Source organism: Papio anubis, chromosome 1 (genome assembly GCF_008728515.1).
Source record: "Papio anubis isolate 15944 chromosome 1, Panubis1.0, whole genome shotgun sequence".
In the NCBI taxonomy this organism is placed as follows: Eukaryota; Metazoa; Chordata; class Mammalia; order Primates; family Cercopithecidae; genus Papio; species Papio anubis.
In genome coordinates, this window is record NC_044976.1 from 95,466,640 (window position 1) to 95,485,569 (window position 18,930).

The window sequence follows — 18,930 nt, forward strand, 5'->3', positions numbered from 1 at the left end:
AATAAATTTAGGCTGTTCAGGGTTTCCTACAGAGATGAATGCTGCTTCTAAGGTTTTGGGTTTCTTGAACCAGAGCTTAGAAAGAATAAGAATATGGCATGGTATTTTCGTGGTTTAGTAAGGCTACTTTTAGTTAATTATTGTGATGTAGGCTGTTAAGTAGACTTTTCTAAAACGAAACCCCAGTGAAAAGGGGTTTTGAAGATGCATATATACTGGTTTCTAAGAACTAGGCTTTTTGGATCATTGGTATTGGTAGAAGGGATTTGCTGTGTTTTCTGCCACCATTGAATCTCTGTATAAAGTTTGGCTCCGCTATCAAAATGCTTAGATAGATCCCTTTGCAATAGTTGCCACCCTAGGAATAGCTCGAAAATTATTAAGTTAATACTAGTTCCTTAGATTCCACCTCTATTCCTTGGAGTTTGTTTTTTGTTTTTTGTTTTTTGTTTTTTTTTTGAGACGGAGTCGTCTCGCTCTGTCGCCCAGGCTGGAGTGCAGTGGCGCGATCTCGGCTCACTGCAACCTCTGCCTCCTGAGTTCACGCCATTCTCCTGCCTCAGCCTCCCGAGTAGCTGGGACTACAGGTGCCTGCCACCATGCCCGGCTCATTTCTTTGTATTTTTTTTAGTAGAGACGGGGTTTCACCGTGTTAGCCAGGATGGTCTTGATCCCTGACCTCGTGATCCTCCCGCCTTGGCCTCCCAAAGTACTGGGATTACAGGCGTGAGCAACCGCACCTGGCCTGCTTAGAGTTTTTTATGTCATCATTTTGTGACACAAACATTTAAAATACTGTAGCTTAGAATGAAATGTCTCAATCCTAGGAGCCAAAAGTTTGCTGAATATGAATACTAATATTAGCTAACCATTTTTCTGTCCTGTTTCAGGCACTCAACTGTTCTTAGCCCTTCACAAGTAATACATCATCTCTAAATGTAGTTACCATTATGGATCCCATTTTACAGATTTGGAAAGTAGGACAGAAAGAACAGTTTGCTCAGATTCCCTTAACTTTTGAGTGACCAAGCCCTGGCACTCAATGCCAGGAAATCTAGTTCCAAGGTCCGTACTCCTAACTAATAAATAGTGGAATAAAATTAGATTAGCTTGACATTTTAGCCTGTCATCTTCTCCCCTGTAGAATAGTTATCAAGAATAATAATATACATGTAGTAAAAATGTAAGTCCCATCATTTTAGCTTTCTTTTTTTTTTTTTTTTTTTTACATAGTAAGATATTTTTTGTTACCAAGTCCATTCAGTATTTAGCCTGATTATCTTATTGATTAAAAAATGAAAAGTGAGTATTGTTCATACATTCATTCAAAATTGGGTACAAAACAAGGGTAGATATGTAACATGCAAATAATAAACTGAACTTACATTTTTATCTTTTTGGCAACACATTAAAATTTATGTCAATCTAATTTTTTCAAAATCTTTTTCTATAATATTTTATTAAGACTAATTATAGCAAATAGTAGCTGTAAAATTAAACCAAAAAACTTATCTACTGCAGGACATATTTGAAAGCTATCCCTCAAGAAAGACCAAAGTAATCACATGTACATAAACATGCTAGTCTTTCTCAGAAATATTAAAAATACATAGATTTTAAAGCACATTGCTGAATGCCATAACACCAAAATAAAAAATATATATTAATTAAAAATTAATATTTTATTTTCAACATAAATCAGAAATACTTGGTCAGAGGTCACTACCTGTCCTAACTGTCCCATAACTTTGACTTGCTCATTTCATGTGTTTTAGTATCTAAGAAGTAAAAAATCGTTGGAGTGTGCTTCTTTGTATGTACAATTTTAAATGATGTTGACTTCTTTGGATTATTGAACTGTCCTCTACTTTGCTGTAGCTGAATTTTTAAAATGTTAATTTTTAAGTCTTAAACTGTCTTTTGGAGGAAACATTGGAAGAGCTAAAGTAGATAGAGTTTATTTAAAATTTTTTAACACTGGATAAAATTTTTACTTTTGGGTCACAAATTAATTTGAAGCTGTGTCTTTTAGAGAGCTTATTCAGCTCTTAATTCCATTATAAGTAATATTTGAATGAATGTGTTTTATATCTGGAATGATTTTTATCATCTGAGTAAAGGAAATATGTTTGATGGTAGTTTGCGTACTTGGAAGGTATTACGGGTTACAGATGAGAAAAAAATGTTACTACATCATTTCATGTTTACATACTGACTAGCATTTTCAGTGAAATACGCTTATTACAATAGGACTATAAAATGTTTTTTAAAGGTTTAATTATCCAGGGCAGATAGTTAAGACTATGTGATCATCCATTAAAAACTTTTCACATAGTCTTGCTTAAATGGATCCATTATGTTTACCCTTTATATTGTCCTCATCTGTAGTTTTAAGAAATTTACTTCATTTGTTAATACTTACTTTCCGTTACCTTCCCCTTTTCTATGACAATCTGTTGATACTTGAAGACTTCTCTTGTATTCATCTTAGAGTTAATATTTTTAAGGCCAAACAGCCTAAGTTCTGTGGTAATCAACTCCAACTTTGCATAATTAAAATCTTCTGCATAAAGATAAGTTTAAATCAAATCAGATTGCAGATTTTATTAAAGAAATTGTGTTTTTAAGAGTTGACAAATATATATTGTATGGCTAAAACAAAATACTTCTTTTGCTTCTGCATTTAGTAGAAGAAAAACTATATATGTTTTTGACCAAAGTATAAAAGATGATTCTTTCCAGGGAGGTAAATTATGCAGAAGATTTTCACTAGCAGCTCTAAACGGCTATCCTCAATTAATTGCCATGAACATTTCATAGCCCTAGAAGGATGTTGGCTCACTTCAGTGTCATCCTGGTTTATTCATTCATTGTATTATTCAGCAGTCATTTTAACACTGTGCTACACACTTCAGGGACTCAGAAGAATAACAGAGTTTCTGTTTTCGTGAAGCTTCTCATCAGAGACAGCAAACATATGAGTTAGATCTAATTGGAGGCAAACTGAAATACATAGTGGAGTTAGTGTGGTTATCAGCACATAAATGAGTGATCCATCAACAAAAGGAGAAATTGGGAGGGTTTTATGGGCCAAAAAGATAGCATGATTAAATGTGATAGAGTATATGTCATGTTTTAGGAGTGATAAACATTCAGTTATGTGTGACGAATAGGATAATTGAAAAAATATGAAAGGTAATGATGCCAGAAAGTATTATGGGACAAGATCTTAAAACCGATGTTATCCAGGGAGTATGAATTTTATATGGGAATTCTTAAACTCCTTTTTGACTGGAAGATGAGTGTCTGAGTATCTGCGACTATTTGATGATATTATGTACCAAGTTTTAGATGTTTGGCTTTTTTCAGGTTATCAAAGTGGGGGATGAGTTAAGAACCATTGCTATGAAGGATTCATCAACTATTTTTAGGCAGTTGGGTAAAAATGAGCAATTTAGTTTTAAGAAACCAACTGCGGCTCCAGAGTATGTTGGAAAAGTGAAAATAGAGATTAGGAAAAACAGGTAGGAGACTCTTAGTTTAATTAAGATGTAATTATACATCTAAGCTAGAAACGTAAAATGAGAATGCAAAGTAAGAAATCTGGGGAAAATTATATGTAAAAGTAATAGGACTTGGCTCTTATTGATATGATAGCTTATGAGAAAAATGTGGAGGAGTCCACCAGACAGTAGGAAATTCAGCCTAAGACTTGGGCAAGAGTTCTGTGGAGTTGTGTATTCAGAGGCCAGAGATGTGATGTTTAAAATTTTGATTTAAGATTTCCCAGGTATAAGAAAGCAAGAGGATTAAAGCATTGTAATTAAACTTTAAGCAGTGCATATTTATGTTATAGATAAGATAAACAAGAAGTCTAGCAATCAAATAAATAGGATTAAAATTAGTAGTGATTTTCAGTACAGTGTAGTTACATAAGATTATTCACAAGAGTGTATAAATCAAATTACAATGGATTAAGGATATAAATGTGATGAGAAAGTAACTGTACTCTTTGAAGAAGTGTGCCATAGAAAAGAAGAAGAAATGGGGTGGTAGTTCAGGAGTAAAGCAGGAACCAATGGGGGGAATGTTTGCAGTGAGGCAGTATGTATAATCATTTAAAACATGGGCTTGGAGTCCTCTCATTTCCACGTTTGAACATAATGATAATAATACCTTCCATTTAAGGCTGTTGTGAGGATTAAATGTGTTAATGTGCAAAGAACTTTTTACAGTGCCTGGCATATAATAAATGCTCGCTACCTATTAACTAGTATTTGTTTCTAAGGCTAGTTTAAGTCCTAGAATTGATTGTAAGGATTAGATCAGGAGTATAGTGTACATGTTGGGATTTAAATATAGAGATATATTTTTAAAGACCATTGTTAGAACCAGAAGAGATTTTTTATCAAGTTCACACAGAAATGTAGGTGCATTGGCTGGGCGTAGTAACTCGCACCTGCAATCCCAGCACTTTGGAAGGCTGAGGCAGGAGAATTGCTTGAGGCCAAGATTTTGAGACCATTCTGGGCAACCTCGCAAGACCCTATCTCCACCAAAAAAAAAAAAAAAAGTAGATGCAGAGCTGGAAGCAGAACTGAAATCATCAGTTTTACAGTCATTATTCTTTCCTGTCACCATTATATGTCTTTATGAAGCAAGGGAGAAAGAAGAACAGATGAAAGAAGTGAGGATTTTGAAGTTGGTTGAAAAATTTGATTGAATTCTGATCTGAATATTATAAGACACTTGCTTAACAAGTCGAAAGTAGGAAAGTAGACTTAAGACTCTGTTGGATTTGGGGAAACTCTCAAGAATGGACTAGAAATTCAGCTAAAAGTGGATTACAAAATATTTCTAGAATTAGCATTTGTGGGGTTTGTGTGTTTTCACTCTAGTATTTGTCAAGCCCAGATGAAAGCATAGACAGACTATAAGACTGGATTTATCTAAGTCTGGAATTGTGTAACATTAAAGAAATAGTAGCAAATGAGCAGAGTGTTGGTCCAAGCTTAGGCTCTATGGTAAAGTCAAGTCAAGGGAGAATAGAAAGGGGGTCACCATAAAGGTCAAAAGTGGGTTTAGTGGTTGTGTGGGAATAGGAGGATCAAGAAAAGAAAGAAGTTAGGAAAGGAGATATAAGTGTTGAATGACCATTACAAAAAGAGACAGAGGAAAGAAAAATCAAGATGTAGCAAAAGAAGTTGCTAATACGGATGGATGTAGTAAAAACCATGAAAGTAGATGTTTTTAAGAAATCATGAGATGAGAGTCTTGGAAAAGTCATAGGTTGATGCAGGGAATGGAGAAGAAGGAAATAAAGCCAGGTGCTGAAGTCTTTATGTAATGGGAGGAGATGTTCCAGTAATCCAATGGCTATTTTGATGGGAAAGAGTGTGGTATGATTAGGTGGCATTGACATTGGAAACCAAACTTATTGATGGTGGTAGAACAGCAGTTTGAAAGTAACATTGGGCGGTGAGCTGGAGTGATGCATGATGCATCCTTATTCTTTCCTTTGGAGAAAAGTTGAGGGAGACCAAAAATGACTTTTTGAGGGGATTGTGGAAGTTTCATTAGAAGAAAAATAAGTTTTTAATTAAAAAGTTAATCTGAGGAACACGTAGAATAAAAGTGTAGCTGTTAATGGTAGAAGAGAATGGATCCCATAAGGCAAAATAAGAACGAAAGGAAGGTTGGTGGAAGAGAAAGAGGATTGAATTGTTTCAAGAAAGAATAGCAGGTGTCATGCTTATGAAAAGTAAAATTTTTATTTTCAAATCAGGAAATAAAATGTAAAATGTGCCTTCCAGACCCCTTGGTATACATGGAAGATTGGTTCTAGGACACACACAGTCCCACTCCCCACCGCCTACCCCCGCCCCCACACACCCCCAGATACTAAAATCCACTGATGCTCAAGTTCCTTGTATAAAATGGTATAGTGTTTGCATATGACCTATACACAACCTCTTATATGTACTTTAAATCATCTTTAGATTACTTGTATTACCCAGTACAATATAAATGCTATGTAAATGGTTGTTATACTATATTGTTTGGGGAATAAGGACAAGAACAACTTTCTATACATGTGCAGTACACCATCGTTTTCCCCCCAAATATTTTTATCCAAGGTTGGTTGAATCGGAACCCAGAGATACAGAGGGCTGACTATACTTTAAGAATTAGAATTAGCCAGTCATGGTTGCAGGTGCCTGTAGTCCCAGCTACTCGGGAGGCTGAGTCCAGAGAATGGCATGAACCTGGGAGGTGAAGCTTATAGTGAGCCGAGATTGTGCCACAGCGCTCCAGCCTGGGCGATAGAGCGAGACTCCGTCTCAAAAAAAAAAAAAAAAAGAAAAATTAGAAGGTGCTGCCAGGCGCGATGGTTCTTGCCTGTAATCCCAGCACTTTGGGAGGCTGAGGCGGGCATATCACTTGAGGTGAGGAGTTTAAAACCAGCCTGGCCAACATGGTGAAACAACCGTCTCTACTAAAAATACAAAAATTAGCCAGGTGTGTTGGTGGGCGCCTGTAATCTTAGCTCCTCGGGAAGCTGAGTCAGGAGAATCGCTTGAACCCAGGAGGTGGAGGTTGCAGTAAGCTGAGATCATGCCATTGCACTCCAGCCTGGGCGACAGAGTGAAACTCCATCTCAAAAAAAAAAAAAAAAACAGAAGGGGCTTTAGAGTCCTACCACGAATGCTCTTCTGTTCAGTAGTACACAAGACTAATTACTACCAGATGTTGTGAACAAGGAAAAGAAGTAAGACCAAAAAAAATCATAAATTACTTTGGATGGAACTTTTAGAATGGAAGATGGAGGGATAAATTTGACATTTTTCAGAATCATAAACTCTCACAAGTAAGGGGAACCTAAGGAAACAAGATGATTAGATGTAATAGGAGATACTGGAACAAAAAAAAGGGGACATTAGATGCAAATTGAAGAAATCTGACAAAGAATGGACTTTTGTTAATTTATCAATATTGGTTGATTAATTGCAACAACTAATAAATTGCAATACCATACTAATGTATGGTGCTAATAATGGGGGATCTGGGGTTTCCAGGTTATATAAGAACGTTGTAATGTCTTAAATTTGTTTGTAAATCTAAACCTTTTAAAATAGCTAAAAATTATAGATACAATTTCTAAATGATTTAATTAACAAAACCAGTTTAATTCTTCAGTTGAAATGAGCAAGGTTAGGGATACCTGTGTGTTTCAGTGTAATATCTGAAAGGAAGAGAACAGATACATAATTTGTATCACTTCTGTCTGGACTTAGGGTCTCTTGTCATATACATGGCTGGGCATCCATCAGCTTCTGTGGAGGAAAGGTTAGTAATTATAGTGTCAGAACTAACATGAGAATTTTAAGAGATTGCTGAGTCACTCACAGTGTCTGGGTGACCCATCTGATGAGGGCCATTTCACATGAAGAAGATTCCTGCAGCACTTTCTTTTCTTCAGCACATGATTGTTTAGGAAGCTCTTTTACATTATTTTATCTTTATAACAATCCTCAGAGTAGATCGAGTATTTTTATCCCTCCTTATCAATATGTGAAAACAGTTTTTTCCTGCATATCTGCTGCCTTAGCTAAAGATGCAAATCATTAAAGTTAAAATTATAATTTCTGTAGCTAAAAGTAATCTGTTAGAGCCAGTGTATACAATATGTTTAATATGCTTTCTATAACTTTCTCAAAGGGCCCATGGTGAGTTTATTGTCCTCTCATTTAGCTGGGAGTTGAGAACAGAATTATTTTCTAGAATGTATTATGATATAAATAGTGCATCATGAAATATTTTGTAGGTTTGTATATTTTTATTACAGCAGACAGCATTGAGATTAAACCTAAAATACCTGATTGACAAAGTAATTTTTCAGACAAAAGTATATTGAGGGAAATTGGAGAATCTTCAGAGGCTTTAAAAGTCCAGGAAAATCTTAGACTACTCCAGTGATTTAGAACTGTGTAAAGGTAGCCTAAGTCGTTTTTCTAAGTTATCAGCCGAGGGGAGGAAATAATGAAAGAGAAATACATACTAGTGGGATTAAGGACAGGTGGTGGCTCCTCTTACCTATTAAAGCATTCTTACACCATACTATGAACTGTGTAAAAGGAAGGATCATTGGACATAATAGATCACCTGACAAGGTGCCCCAGAATGGTGGAAGTAAATCGACAAGTGAGGAGACTGAATTAGCATTCAGACAGTGGGGACCTCACACCTTGCATTCCCCTTTTTGGTAAGATTTTTATTACCTCCTTAGTTAGAAAGAGGTAAATTCATCTATTTTGAGCCCAAATTTTTCTGACTAGAAGATTGGTAGTCTTATTTTTACTAAAGTGCAAGATTAGTTAGTAAAATATAGCATTCTCTGGCTTTTTTTTTTTTTTTTTTTGTAATGTTTCAGATCTGTCACACTAAAAAGGGCTTTAGGCCGGGTGTTGTGGCTCACCCCTGTAATCCCAGCACTTTGAGAGGTCAAGGTGGGAGGATTGCTTGAGGCCAGCAGTTTGAGACCAGCCTGAGCAACATAGTGAGATCTCAGTCTCTACTAAAAATAAAAAAAATTAGCCAGGCCTGGTGGCATGTGCCTGTAGTCCCAGCTACTTAGGAGGCTGAGGTGGGAGGATTGCCTGAGCCCAGAAGATAGAGACTGCAGTGAGCCATGATCATGCCACTGTACTCTAGCTTGGGTGACAGAGTGAACCTTGTCTCAAAAAATAAAGGGTGGGGAAGCTTTAGCCTAGACTTTTAATTCTCAATTACCATTATAAATTTATTTTAATTATTAACTAATTATTTTAATTCTCAATTAGTGTTTTTCCATGATAAGGCTTGATGTTCTAAACAATATCATACCACCAAGTTACCTCTGCTGGAAAACCCAGATTTCAAGGAAAAAAATGTATTTTGAAAACAATTATGTCTTAAATATTTAAAATTCTTTTTGACTGGTTTTCACCATCTTTAAATGTTTTTGGTAAGTAATTTTCATTAGATTATTTAAATGTATAGTGGCACGGTAGGGTTGTATCTCAGATATGAAGCGATTTTTCATAAAAATAAAGTGTTAACCTTAGGCCAGTATGTTTAGATCAATACTGAATTTAAATAGATTGATAATTTTTTAAATATACTTTATGAATTTGTAATTTTTCCTGAGATTTCAAGAGGGAAAAATGAGTAGGAGATGACTGAGAGCTGTAAAGTTTGGGAGTGTCAATTAACTCAGCATTCTTTTAAAAAATATATGTCATATATTACAGCATTTTCTTTTATTTGAAGTGAGTAAATGTTATCTTTTAAGTTCCTTAGTAATTTTTGAGCACTCCATATATACAAAGCATGTGAATATTTGGTAGCGTTTTACAAATGTCCAGAGATTTGTGAGAGTTCCTGAGATCCTTATAGGGGGCCTACAAAGTTTAGTATTACTTTTCATGGTAATACTAAAATATAGTTTGCCTTTTTTTACTTTTTCTCTTAATAGCGTACAGTGGCATCACTCTGAAGGCTAATAGTATGTGTATTTGTGTGCTTTAAAAAGTTAGTGGTTTTGTCCGGGCACATTGGCTCAGTTCTGTAATCCCAGTACTTTGGGAGGCTGAGGCGGGCAGATCACCTGAGGTCAGGAGTTCGAGACCAGCCTGGCCAAAATGGTGAAACCCCATCTCTTCTAAAAATACAAAAATTAGCCGGGCGTGGTGGTGGGTGCCTGTAGTCTCAGCTCCTCGAGAGGCTGAGGCAGGAGAATTGCTTGAAGCCAGAAGGTGGAGATTGCAGTGAGCCAAAATCTTGCCATTACACTCCAGCCTGGGGGACAAGAGCAAGACTCCGTCTCACAAAAAGAAAAAAAAAAAAAAAAAAAATTCTTGGTTTTAATTTCTGAAATGATAACCATTAATAGAACCTAAATTAACAAAAACTCCTTGTGATCCTCTATAATTTTTAAGACTATAAAGGGGGCCTGAGACCAAAAATTTGAGAACGTTTTCACTTTGGGATATAAAGTTTAAGACAATTGTAGTTAAATAAGTAGGAGATACAGAGTATTTTAATAAACAGTAGATGGTTACAAAAGTCAAGAGATGTACAGAGAAAATGCTAGTGATGAGCAGATTTTTTTGGTAACTAATTTTAATTCCACAGTGAAGATTTTTTGGTTTAGTGGGCCCTTAGAATTGCTTCTTCCTGTTAGGATTAAAAGTGAAACCAGAAATTAAAATGATTTAATTTTTTTATTGTGGTAAAGATCTAGTCCAAATATCCTTGATGGACTTTTAAAAAAAACAGGCTTTGTATTGTTAAAAAGGGAATTTGAGGCTTGGTACTGAACAACTTCTGCATGCCACATTGAAGTTGGTGGTTTTGTGTTTGTTTGCTATCGGTCGGATCTCATAAAGACTATGGAATTTAATAGAATTTTAAAGTTACCATTTTTCCTAAAAGGTAGCTAACTAAAGGCAGGAAAATAGGAGAATGATGCAACAATATAATGACTACATCTGGAGTTTCTGCTACTAATAAATAATTGTGTTGTCAACTTTAGTCAAATATTCTGTGCATTCAGTCAGAGCTATCTGAAAATACTGATGAATAGTATTACAGTGTGGGGAGGTCACTTCTCAAGACTGCAAGAAAAAAAAAAAATTGTGTGTAGGAATGCATGCCTGGGAATTAGGAATGTATGCTTGACAACAAATGAACATATCTGTTGAATGTTAAATGAGAACAACTTACGGGGTGGATAGTGAGAGGTATAGTATTTAACATGGAGAAGTTAGTAATATAGTAGAATATTTGATTGAAAAGATCCACATTGGTGTATTCAAAGACACACTGAAGACTATTATGCATTAGTAAGTATTAAACATGAGAATTTTTTATTTTAAAATTAGATTCTAATTTCTGAGATTTACTTTAAGAATAAAAGCGTATGAAACAAGATTGGCCATGAGTTGATCATTGTTAAAGCTGAGTGATGGCTACATAGAAGTGCATTATTATAGTCTCTTTACTTTTGTATATGTTGGAAATTCTTCCAAAACAAAATGTAAAGCCATAAAAAAGGTAGCAAAGTAAGAAAAAAGGAGAGCCAGCAAAAAAGGGTATAGACAAAAAGCTGTGAAAAGAAACTCATCAAGAGCAAGAGTATTAAATGAGAAACATATGCCACTGACAGAGTTCTCAGAAGAGATAAAGGCTGAATTAAAAAGAGATGGAGGGGAAAGTTTCGTAAATCAAAAATTTAGGTTAAGGATTGTGAATATTAAAGAGCACTTCAGACTGCCAATGAAAGGTCACAGTAGTGTCTATAAAGTAAAAAGATCAAAAACTTGACTTTTAAAAGAGTAAGATCTCTAAAACCAAAGGTAACAGCAGATTCTTATGAAATGCACCAGAAAGCTGGAAAGAAAGAAGAAATAAAATGTGAACTTATGGAACAAGAGTGGTAAAGGCCCGTTCTACCCAGGTATGTTATGAAATCAGATTCATTTAGTTTGGGTGTTTGTTCCTCTATGTTGGGAAGGTAAAAAAGAACATACAATTCGTTTGTTTAGTGAACCAATATTTATGAGAAATAAGCTAGTGTGTAAGAATTTAAGGGATGAACGTATTCCAAGCTGATTGGTAATTGAAAAGTAGATGAAGGGTGCTAACACAAAAGGGAATTCTGTCTAGAATAAATGACTGAAGAGATGGTGACTTAAAGGTAGTAGGACAGCAGTAAGACTGGAAACTAGAACAATAAAATAAGGAAATGATAACATAGATTGGGAAAGGATAGGAAAATACTGAAACAAAATCTGTGTTATAGTGATGGTTTCTTGTTCTTTGAACTGGAAGAGTGTTGTTTTGAAGAAACCTGTATTATAATTACTTGAGTGTATAATTAAGAAGGCAAGCACATTTTGCTAAGATTTTCTTTATTTGCATGAATTAAATAATGATGTTCAGAGTGATTTGTCTCTAGGAGCTGAAAGACTACTATCTTTGTTTCTTAAGCTGTAATTATTTGTCTGATTTCAAGTGTGAGTTTATGAAGAAGATAGCACTTGCAGAAAATAGTGAATTACCATTATGTATGTCGAAAGTGATACTTTTTAACATTTGGCTTATTACTGTAAATCATGGAAGTGAATTTTCCAAGCCTGTGACTTGGAATTATATTCTTCATGCTTTGTTTGCTTTTCCAGAGGAAATAGAGTATTATATATTTCATATTTTAACATAATACAGGTATGTACTTTAGTTCAATTAATGGTTTTGTTGAAATCGATTATTTTTCTCTACTACACATCAGCAAACAATTTTTCTAAACACTATAAAAATTAACTTTCAGGAACCATTTGGAATGGTCAGCCGTAAGCCATGCAGCCATCGTGCTTAAATTGGTTTTTGTAAACGACTTGTGTGTGTTTCGTAAAATATGCTTTATTTTAAAATTAGGGCTTCCTGTTGCAGCTGTTCCAGGAGCTCTGAGTCCTTTGGCTATTCCAAATGCTGCTGCAGCAGCTGCTGCAGCTGCTGCTGGCCGAGTGGGTATGCCTGGAGTCTCAGCTGGTGGCAATACAGTCCTGTTGGTTAGCAATTTAAATGAAGAGGTTAGTAAAATAATCTCTAATGTTTATTCTTTAACTCCATTTCATTCGTGAAAGTTTTTCATGTTTATTTCATTTTGCACTTGCCTTTCTTTTTATGTACATTCATTAGTCAAAGTATTTTCTGTATGTTTCTACTTCTGAATAAAATCTATGTATTGTTTAGGTAATACTTTATTTCCTTAAACAGTCATGTCTCTTTATATCTATATTTGTATATTTTTTAACCTAACCTATTTTTCCTAAGAAAAATATGGTGAAGTACTGTAGTTTGGCTTATCATTTTGTTGTTCTCAAAGGCAAATGTGATCTAATTTGCAAATTTAACTGTAAAACAATTTTGCTCTTTGCCTTTTCTAATTATTTGCTTGTTCATTTCATGCTTATATGTCATTGCATTTTTTTTAAATCTTATTTTATGTGAACTACTCTAATACATTTTTCTTTGAAGGTTCTTCCAAAGATCTTGACGAGGCACTCTTCCAGTCTTTCTTAGTAATTTTTTCTTTGCAGTTATTAGTCATTGTCTTCTAAAAATATTTTTTAACTTTATTCCCCCACCCCTTCCTTCCTGACCCCCGACCCACCCCACCCACCTCGCCCAGTTAAATAAAATTTATTGCTAAGTTATTTTCTTTAGTTGTACATTTTATGTCTGGTATATTTTATTTTGAATGCTATGAAAGCTGGTATGAAATGTGGGAAGCTCAGTGTATCAGTTTATGATGTCTAATTTGAATTTGTTTCATTTTTAATTGGCCTCTGTTAATATGAACATTAGCTTATTTTATCCATTTAATACTATTATCATTCACAGTTCTGCATGCTAAAATGTTTGAATCAGAGTGCCTTTGTTTTTGTTTTAAGACTTTTGCCTGCATTTCATAACCAGCCATGCTTATGCAGTTAAAGTTCAAAGTTAAAAATTCCTATGCATGCTTTCCTTCCCTATGTTGAGATGAAATGCTGTAATTTACTCTTTGATATAGATGTACTTTACCCATATTTGTCTTGGATGACTACATTTTACTCAGTTTTTCTTGTACAGTACATAAACCAACCATTTTCTGACCAAATTCCTGCATTTCCTATGTACTGACCTATATTTTATTTTGTTTTTGTTCCCCAATTCCTTATTTTTTTCTTCTGCATTGCTGTTTCCCTTCCCCATTTCATCCTTTTCCCTGTGTGTTCACCTTCCCTTTCCTTGTCTTTTCCCAAATGCCCATTCCCTTCCCTGTCTTATCCTTTATTTTCCTTGTCCTTGTCTTCATTCCCTGTCTCCATTCCCTATGTTCATGCTTCTGTGCTTGAACAAATGTTCCTCGGACCAACTTGCCCCAATTAACCGCCTTGAACCATGATCCATGACCACCTCACCATTCTGCGGGAACCACCCTTCGTTATGGATGATCTGTTCATCTCCGCTCTTCCTCGACTCTTCTCTCTTCTTGTCTTACGCTGCTTGCTCTTCTCTCCTTCTAAAGATGGTTACGCCCCAAAGTCTGTTTACCCTCTTCGGTATGTTATTGTTAGCACTATACTTTTATTATTGATTTGATTTTTGTTTCACCTTAATTCTTATTTGTAGCTAGCACTTTGGCTTAAAGTTGAATAGTAAATCTTTTGCTATTTTTCTTTGCTATTTAAAACTCTCCATAGACACAAAATTTGTTTTAATGCATGCTAATTTATTTTGCATGGTCTTTAATTTAATATCATTCACATAGCTTTGAGGGTTTATCAAAAATTATTCTTTTCAAAATTCACTGTTCAAAATCTTGATCTTCTTTATTCATTTGTGAGAATGATGAGATTGAATGAGTGATCATGTTGATGTCTGAATGTTTCATTGATATGTCAGAAAGATAATCTTTAGGTGACTTTCACATAAAATTAATTCCATTTTTGGATTACCTCTCTGTGGCTCCAAAAAAGGTGTTTATGGAGATGTGCAGCGTGTGAAGATTTTGTACAATAAGAAAGACAGCGCTCTAATACAGATGGCTGATGGAAACCAGTCACAACTTGGTAAGATTAAACTATGTTTCATCTGTACGTCTTCACTTCTGCTTTCAAATGCAATGTGAATCTGTGAATAAAAATAAACTCCTTTACATCAGTAAGAAATTATTTATTTTAATGGCCAGGGCTCAAAATGTCATTTTAATGTGAATAGTTGTATGTGGTGAACATATTTGTATTTTTCTGCTATTCTCCTACTGTTTTTCAGATGCACTCATAATAGGAAAAGATTTTAGCTTCAAAATTGTAATAATAGTTTCACATGAGAATTATTTTGAAGATTCATAGTGATTTTTGTTCTAGCTACTCCTTGTTAATAGAAGCTAACTGTTCATATACCCATAGAATCCTTCTTAATGCCGTGTTATTTTAATTCTTGTAAAGTCTTGCGATACCAGGTTTACAAAATGAAAAGCTTGTGCTAAAAACACTGTTGTTAATCACTTTGGGAATCTTAAAAGGTAGTTTAGTCAAGTTACACTTTATATCATTACTTAAATAAGTAATTGATTATTTTAATTAAACTTATGTCATTTGACTTCATACATAGTCGAATACATAAATCTAGAACACACCTGCACATTCACACCAGTGATTGACTGTAAATGCCAGGATGTTCTTACAGCTCTGTTCGTTGAGATTCAGGGATAATGGTGCCTCAGACTGATTGTATTCACATTGTTAATTTGTAAATTTGCCATTTTTGATGTTAGGACGAGTGTATTTTTGCTTTTATATCCCTGTGAGACTCAGATGAACAACTTGTTACGCTAGACCAATTTTGGCCTTTGGCATCACGTAGAAAATTTTGAATTTCAAACACATAATAGGTTTGAATTTTAGTGTTTCTTGGCAATACTCTTAGCAACTCAGATGAGGTATAAAACTATCCATCTGGCTCTCCATTTTTAAAATGGTGGTATGTGTCTTATAGAGGTATGAAAGTGCTGATTATGTCATGATCCTTAGTATATATTTTCCTCTGTGTGCACTTCTGTACTCTGGTTGGAATAGTAATTGCTGTTGCTTTCATACATGTTGTAAGTAGCACTTGGCAGTACTTCATAATCAGAGTGTTCTCAAATATGTCATTTTTTCCCCTAATTGTTTGAGGTATGGGTGGCATTGTGTGTCATTTAAATAAAGGATGCAGAGTCTTTATGGTTGATAATTACCTGTGGTAGAGTTACCTCAGATCTTCTAGATAGTTTTTGTTTTATGTAAAGACTGTTCTAAGTAATACTTTAATTTTTTGCCATACTTGTAGTCTGCTTGGGCTGCCATAACCAAAATACCACGGACTGAGTAGATGAAACAATGAAAATTTATTTCCTCAAAGTTTTCAGAAATAAAACTTTGGGGTCTAGAAGTCCCAGATGAAACTGCTAGCGGATTGTTTCTGGTGAGGTCTCTCTTGACTTGCAGCCAACCATCTTCCCCATGTGTCCTCATGTGGCCTTTCCACTGTGCAGGCGCGTTAAGAGTCTCTTCCCCTTATAAGGATACTAGTCCTGTTGAATCAGGGCTCTACTCTTAATGACCACATTTACCTGAATTACTTCCTTAAAGGCCCTGTTTTTAAGTACAGTTACATTGGGGGTTAGGACTTCAACATACAAATTTTGGGAGGACACAGTTGAGTTAATAGTACTTAAATTTGTAAATCATTTATTGTCATTAAAGTTTTGACTTGCTAGGAAGGCTTATAATTTTTGGACTATATGTAGTGATAAATAATTCATTTCTCATTGCTGCTAGGTAGATTTTTGCTTTCGTGAACTATGTGACCATAAAAATACGTACTGACACCATCACTTCCTTTAAAACACACCCACACACACACACCCCCACACCCACACAAAACTCTGTGGTGTACTATTGAGAACAAATCAGTGAGGCCAAAACATTTTTTTGTTTCTGAACTCTATTCTTATTCTTTTTGGTTTTCAAGGGGACTCTATTTGTGAGTATTCATTGCTTTGTATTATAGGCAGATGTCTTTATGCTTAAGAGGTAACATGGGAAAACTAAGTGGCAAGGAAAATTAAGAGAGATACTCAGAAATGTTTAAATGTGAATGGAACTGTAAATCTTACAGGCCATGTTAAATTGTTTCAGACCAGAGTTTTAAAGTTTGTAAACATTAAGGTGTTTTCAAATATTAATACTCTTAGAATTTTTCTTAGAGTATTATTGGGTAATATTTCTTAGAGTATTACTGTATAATTTGTAAATTCTCATCTTTGAAAGTAGTATATTGATCTCCAAGATTAAAATAAATTCTAACAAAATGCCAACTAGTAGTTTATTCATAGTAAAATAATTTAGTTTCTCTAGTTCATGTTTTCAAGAACTATTTTTTTAAATGCCTGCTTTTAATATATAGCTACCATCTCAAAAGTAAACTTAGTTCTTATTTATCATAAGCCTTTACTTTACAAAATTATATCAAAATATTCTATAAAGTGAGTGGAAATCATTCTGCTGTTATGATATTTGAACAGTTTTTGTGTGTATTGGTTTTCACTTCCACTGTTATGAGTAATGAGTAATTGCCACACTTTGGGGGCATTGCTGTTTTCATAAAAGAGAGATCTTACCCTCCAAAACAAAACAAGGGAAGGAGAGGGAGACAGCAAATTTATATGGAGAAAAATAGGGAAAAATTAAAAATTATGGTAGAATCAAATTCTGATGCATCAGTAATAGTGAAAAATGTAAAGGAATAAATTTGTCAACTAAAAAGATTGTCAAACTTAGTATTTAAAAAGCTACCTGTATACTTTTTACAAGAGACATGTAAAGCAGAAGGATGGAAAGATTGAAAGGAAAAGGATGTGAAGAGATACTAATATACTGGGCAGATAGTAAGCAAAACAAAACTTAAATACCTTTATTAAGACCGAGAATTGATAAAGGATTTAGTTCACTGGGAAGATATAACAGTTTGTGTATATGTGTGCCTAGTGATGAAATAGCTTCAAAATACATAGTAAGTGGATAGAACTACAGGTCGACTTGAGCAAATCTATTATAGTGGTGGATTTCAGTTCACCTTTCTGAATTACATGTCAGACTGACCCAAAAAAGACAAAATCAACAAAGATACAAATGATACAATTACCTTAACAGAATTATGTGTCTAAAAGTTACACATCCAGTACAGTTTTTAAACACATATGGAACATTTTTGAAAAATCAGCCACATACTAAACCATAAAGCAAGTTTCATCTAATTTCAAAGAGTATCATACAGACCTCATTCTCTGACTATTGCACAATTAAGTTAGAATTAATAACAAAAAAATGCATTTAAAATCTGTGTCCAGAGATGTAAAAATAAGTCTCAGTATTGCATGAGTCAAAAGTTTGTTTTTTTGTTTTGTATTGTTTTGTTTTTTGAGACAGGTCTTGCTCTGTCCCCCAGGCTGGAGTGCAGTGGTATTGTGGCTCACTGCAGCCTCGACCTCCCAGGCTCAAGCAATCCTTGCACTTAAGCCTCCCAAGTAGCTAGGACTACAAGCATGCATCACTTGCCCGGCTAATTTTTTATTATTATTATTTTTTGTAGAGATGAATTCTCACTATGTTGCCCAGATGGAAGTTATTTTAATGGGAATATAAAAATACTTAAAATTAAGCGATAAAGTACTATATACATATAAATTAGATATATGTGGTACAGTGAAAGAGATGTCTTGAAGGGAAGTTTTAACTTTAAGAATAACAGTGTTACCCCCAGGAAAGGAGATATTAAAGATAAGACTAGAAATCAGTGGTATAAAAGACAGTTGAGAGAAAAAAACATGCCACAAGTTGGGTTCTTTGAAAAGACTAAAGAAATGGACAAACATCTAAAGATTGATTAAAACATGAGAGTGGTAACACAAAAAAAATATTTTTTTTAATTATAAAGGGGAGAACCATTGAAAAAGCTCCAGCTTCCACATCATATAAATGCCACCTATATCTGTAAATTTCTTGAGGTCTTTTAAATTTTTTATTATTCATTAATATCTTCTTCATAGATGGATTAAAGGAAAGGTAAAAAAATTACATTCAACCAAAAATGCCATTTCAATTGTGAAACACTGACTTTTTCCTTCTTTATTATTGCCTTGTCCATTTATGCCATATTTCTTGGAACAGGAGACTTCAAAGTGTAAGATTTACATTGTTTAAAATTTTATTTATTTAAAATTAGTAATTCAGATAGTTTCCTTCTGCTCTGTTTACTCATTGTGTACTTTCAGTTTTTGACAAAGCTTTTGTTTTCTTT

General features: G+C 34.4%; 1 protein-coding gene across 11 annotated transcripts in view; it reads left to right on the forward strand.

The window, feature by feature from the left end:
* The window catches only part of PTBP2 (polypyrimidine tract binding protein 2), a 92,532-nt gene that overhangs the window by 69,131 nt on the left and 4,471 nt on the right, over window positions 1-18,930 (forward strand). For 6 of the 11 annotated variants that reach the window (XM_017944979.2, XM_003892239.4, XM_017945002.3 and 3 more), the window contains 3 exons: window positions 12,475-12,629; window positions 14,114-14,147; window positions 14,565-14,657. The exons of 1 other annotated variant lie outside the window; for it this stretch is intronic. In XM_017944979.2, coding sequence (XP_017800468.1) covers window positions 12,475-12,629; window positions 14,114-14,147; window positions 14,565-14,657 — 282 coding nt within the window. The remainder of the gene's footprint in view (window positions 1-12,474; window positions 12,630-14,113; window positions 14,148-14,564; window positions 14,658-18,930) is intronic. 4 more of the 11 variants (XM_017944993.2, XM_017944990.2, XM_009213487.3 and 1 more) reach the window with 1 other exon arrangement.